The 4,228-nt window shown below is 37.4% G+C and overlaps 1 protein-coding gene across 2 annotated transcripts; it reads right to left on the bottom strand.

Moving 5' to 3' along the window:
• Positions 1-1,716: 1,716 nt before the first annotated feature.
• On the bottom strand, positions 1,717-3,989 carry LOC104234802 (triacylglycerol lipase OBL1-like). 2 transcript variants are annotated; one of them, XM_009788437.2, is made up of 5 exons: positions 3,543-3,989; positions 3,168-3,361; positions 2,942-2,975; positions 2,246-2,856; positions 1,717-2,140 (listed from the first exon to the last, which is right to left on the bottom strand). In XM_009788437.2, exons 1-5 carry the CDS (start codon positions 3,847-3,849, stop codon positions 1,886-1,888), a joined length of 1,401 nt encoding a protein of 466 aa, XP_009786739.1. In that variant the 5' UTR covers positions 3,850-3,989; the 3' UTR covers positions 1,717-1,885. The 2 variants fall into 2 exon arrangements, with proteins under 2 accessions (XP_009786739.1, XP_009786740.1); XM_009788438.2 differs by having other exon boundaries at positions 2,942-2,963.
• Positions 3,990-4,228: the final 239 nt, after the last annotated feature.

Raw genomic sequence — 4,228 nt, 5'->3', positions numbered from 1 at the left:
TAGATTTAAACCTCTCTGTCACCACTTTCGATGCCTTGTGGAAGTTGGGTTTAGCTTGGGGCATCGAGGTACGATCTCCTCTATAGTAGGAAGGGTTTCCTCCTCAATGGCAGTTTCGCCGTCCTCCCCCGGTTAGGGAAAACAACATCTCGAGGGACAAAATGATTTTCCATGTGAATATCTGATGGGAGGTCCGACATTGTTATGGAAAGAGATAGAGAAGCAAAGAAAACAATAGAGAGGTTAAAGGATTTTGTGAAGAATAAAAAGAAGAAGCTCTGCTTATGAAGTAGAAAGAGTGGAAAAGTTTTAAAATCAACAAACCACACCCATTTATAAGGCTTGGGGGCATCAAAATGAAATGGCAAGCCATGATTAGCACGAAGATCGAAACGGTGGAACCAATTAAGGGTCACACGTGAATCGACGCAACGCATCGAGAAACGACATCATCATGACGCATGACGCATGACATCACTCTTTCTATTGGACCAGACAATTCCAACAGACTTCCCGGGAAATTTAAAGAATTCAAAATGTGCGGCCCTTAGAGAGCCACACTGCCTGAACATTACGACGAGCACGACCTATATAACCAGTGGCAAGCTTGACCACAAACGACATTATCCACTTATCGACCTCGCCGCAAAAACGATCTCGATCAGTGGAGGGACTAACTGTATGGGCCAAAAAATATCTTTGATATAGGCAGGCCACGTCAGCACCATGATGGCCTTCATCAGCTGCCACGTATTATCAGTAAGGTCTCAACAAAGATCTGCCCCAGGTCGAAGTAGCCTTGAAGCGATGAAGGGTGCGGCCGAAGAGTCAGCAAAGATCAAGGTCGGACAGCCATCGTAGATCAAGGTTGAGGTCGAGCATTTTAGACAGAGTTATAATGGTTGGTTTTAAGATATGACATAAAAGAGAATATTCTAGTGGATATTCTCTATATCTGTACTATTAGGATTTCTAGGAACATGTTCTCTATAAATAGGACGAGACAATGAGAGGGGGGCATGAGATATTAACTTGTAAGAAAATATATTGACTTTATAGAGAGAGAATTTGACCAAATTACAAGCATACAAAAATAACCTTTTCATTAAGATTCTTGTCTAGCATTTTCACATGATCCAAGCACAACCTGAGTGTTCAAAGTCTCATCAATCATTCATCATTGTGAGAGAGAATATTCACAGATCTCACCCCTTTTCGGATGACTCGCACGCTTTTATTTTTACTTAAATTCCATTTATTGCTATTTAATGTCGTATTCTATTTTTTGGATCATTGAACGTTGTTATTGTTGCTCACATTCATTATCATCCGGGTAAATATACAAGTTATTTGTCATAAAACCGATCACCTTTGTCTTTAGGATATTATTATTAGCTAAGATTGACTCTTCTTTATTTAAATCTAATTGGTTGAACCAAGATGGTCAAACAACGCTCTTATTTTGTATCTATCAAACATCTTCTGCCGAACATTTTGGTTAACAATGTCAATGGGGATTATAAAAGTATTTGATGAATCTTTGTGCATCGGTCTCAGTGGATTACAAGACTTAGCCTGATTAGTTTGGGATTGGGTTGTAGTTAATTAATTAAATTAAAATCACCAAATCTTGTGAAGTTGTTTGAGTCACCTTACTGAAGCCATTCTGCAGCTCTCTCTCCGCCAACCTTTAAGTTGCCTTTTTAAAATAAAGTATAAATGTAATAAAACATTCTACGTTTCAATTCAAAGTAATGAAGTCTCAAACTTTACAAATGACTGAGATAAATGCATAATTCGCCTAAATAGAACAATTCTTGATCAATTGGAGGAACAATATCCATTTCTTGCATTAAGATATCAATGTGGATGATAATCATATAGGTCATCTACGAGCTTTAAATAGAGTAGCATCGCCCAAACAAATTGCATTAATATACTCAGGGGGACCATGAGCGGGCATGCCTGGAAATAGGAGTCCGTACAGCCTAAGTGCCTGAAGAAGCAAGCTTTCTCTGTATTCTGTTCCATACAGATATGGAAGAAGAAAGCTTCTCACCAATTCCCACAATGCATCCACCCTCTTTGATATTAGTGATCTCAGAGAAAAGTAATTTCTGTCTGGTTCTTCTGAAACGATCTGTGGCACATAATGAAAAAGTGAGATCAGTATCATCTTACGTTGCCTGCTATAATAGGTTCAAATTACACAGATTCATAATTAAGACATTCTTGTTTTACTCACCTTTCCTTCATATATGCTGCTATAGTAAAGGCATGTCCCAAAGTGTTTAAAAAGCAGGGTAGTGTTATCATAAGGCAACCTGGTAACAATATCATGACTGTAAACAAATCTATAATATTCAATGCCATAGTTCCTGAATTGTTCCTTCATGAAGTCCCCGAACTCGCTATCACCTACCCTCGGCTGCCCAAATGTGTAAATTGCTTCCAATCTTTCTAGTATAAAAGCCTCATTGTGGAATGCAAGAACTGCTGCAAAAAGAACTGCGAGTGCACCACCTAAGCTGTGTCCTGTTAGAACAAATTTGGTTTTGTTATTTTTTTGAAACAAGTCTCTTAGTTTTTCCCTGATTGTGTAATATGCTACTGGGCGTTGGTCATCTTGTGGTATATTGGCAGGCCAACTTTCATCTTTCTGCAAGCCCATAGCCTTCATGAAACCGCTGTGGACTTTGCCGATGCTGTGGAATTTGTACCAAGATATGTCGAAATCTGTACTCCAATCATCTGAATTGAAGGGTTCAGTACCTCTAAATGCCACAATAATTCTGTCCGGACTGGTTGTTTTATCATGAAATATGAAGCCTTGAGTCGATTTTGTTTGGTGATACTCTGCCAAGCACAAGTTGTGTTAGAGAAAATATACTCCTATCTGCATAAAAAGCAAAAATCGAACAATAGAGTGATTGACTATTACCGTTCCAAAAATCGTAGGCACCCTGTAACTCCATCTGCATAAAATATTTTTAGAGTCGAGCAGCAGTAATCGAACCAAAAAGTGATGCACTAATATGGAATGTTAAATGAGCTAGTATACCAATTAATAACAAATACAGCACACAAGTTTTTCAAACAGTAGTCTATCATTTTTTTTCCTGCTAATTGAATGTAGCTTAGTGAAATGCGAGTTAATTAGATGTGACCTTCCATTGATCTTCAACGGTAGCTCGGATGAAGGCTTTATTCTCGTAGGCTACTTTTGATGCAATTGCAGAAAGCGCAACAATGTATGTTTTATCCCAAGGTTTGAACTTGTTATGACAATCCACTCTCGGATCTATAAATCCAATTGCGGATAGATAGCTGGCTGACTCTTTTTCTGGCATCACTACCTTCCCTAGCAATAGTAATGCAAGGTTAATTTCATGTATCAGTAAATTTATCCACTATAATAGTAAAGTAATTTAAAATAATTACTGAACTATGTATGAATTGCCCAAAAGCCGATTTAAAAAATACGTGAAATTGTAGATCCAAGAAAACCGGAATTTGACAAATTAAATAGACTGTTGTCTAACCTTGCAAGATTCTCAATAACAGTGTAGGTAGGCTTTGGTTACGAGCTAGAAGATTTAGGCAGAACTCTGAAATTGAACCGCAATAGAACAGAGGCTTTGAAATGAAATGAAGAGCTTTTTGGACGGAGACGGAGAGAAATATGTATCCCCGACGCTCAAAGGCTGTCTCTTTCACTCTCAAAGATTCTATGAATTGTTTGCTTTTAAGGTTGCCGGAGAAGAGAATACGTAGGAGATCCAAAAGACTTGCTTCATCTGGTTTTAGTTGAAGGTATTTTTTGCTACTCACCTTGTTATAACGATCCATGATTAATTGGCGTTAGTGGTAATCATTCTTTTCTGAAACTCTGTCTTTGGAGATCAAAATAACAATATCGTCAAAAATAGTTTTATAACCAAGGTCGTTTATACATTACGATCCACTTTAATTTAGCTTACAGAAGAAGAAAGCAGATTTATTCTTATACTAGTATATAACAACACTATATATCCTGTCTCTTATGCTTTTACATATCAATTCAAGTGGAACTTTAGCATCTTTCAGTTGGGACATGCCTGACAAATATTATACTCTTTGAGACGTGCAAATTAAACAGCTGGCAATGTTGTGTACTGGAGTATTACGTATGAATTTAACAATCTAATGCTGTAGACTTTTTTTTTTTTTTTTTACATTATTAGATCAT

Source organism: Nicotiana sylvestris, chromosome 2 (assembly GCF_000393655.2).
Source record: "Nicotiana sylvestris chromosome 2, ASM39365v2, whole genome shotgun sequence".
In the NCBI taxonomy this organism is placed as follows: Eukaryota; Viridiplantae; Streptophyta; class Magnoliopsida; order Solanales; family Solanaceae; genus Nicotiana; species Nicotiana sylvestris.
The sequence above is the reverse complement of the archived record's forward strand: the minus strand, read 5'-3'. Positions and strand labels throughout refer to the sequence as shown.

What these genes read in the sequence shown, in the direction of transcription:
- LOC104234802 (XM_009788437.2), bottom strand. Translation starts at nt 3,849, where the DNA reads ATGGATCGTTATAACAAGGTGAGTAGCAAAAAATACCTTCAACTAAAA. An exon ending in GTTATTGAGAATCTTGCAAG is followed by an intron (nt 3,362 to 3,542) that starts GTTAGACAACAG and finishes TACTATTGCTAG; the next exon opens with GGAAGGTAGTGATGCCAGAA. An exon ending in GCAGCATATATGAAGGAAAG is followed by an intron (nt 2,141 to 2,245) that starts GTGAGTAAAACA and finishes TATGTGCCACAG; the next exon opens with ATCGTTTCAGAAGAACCAGA.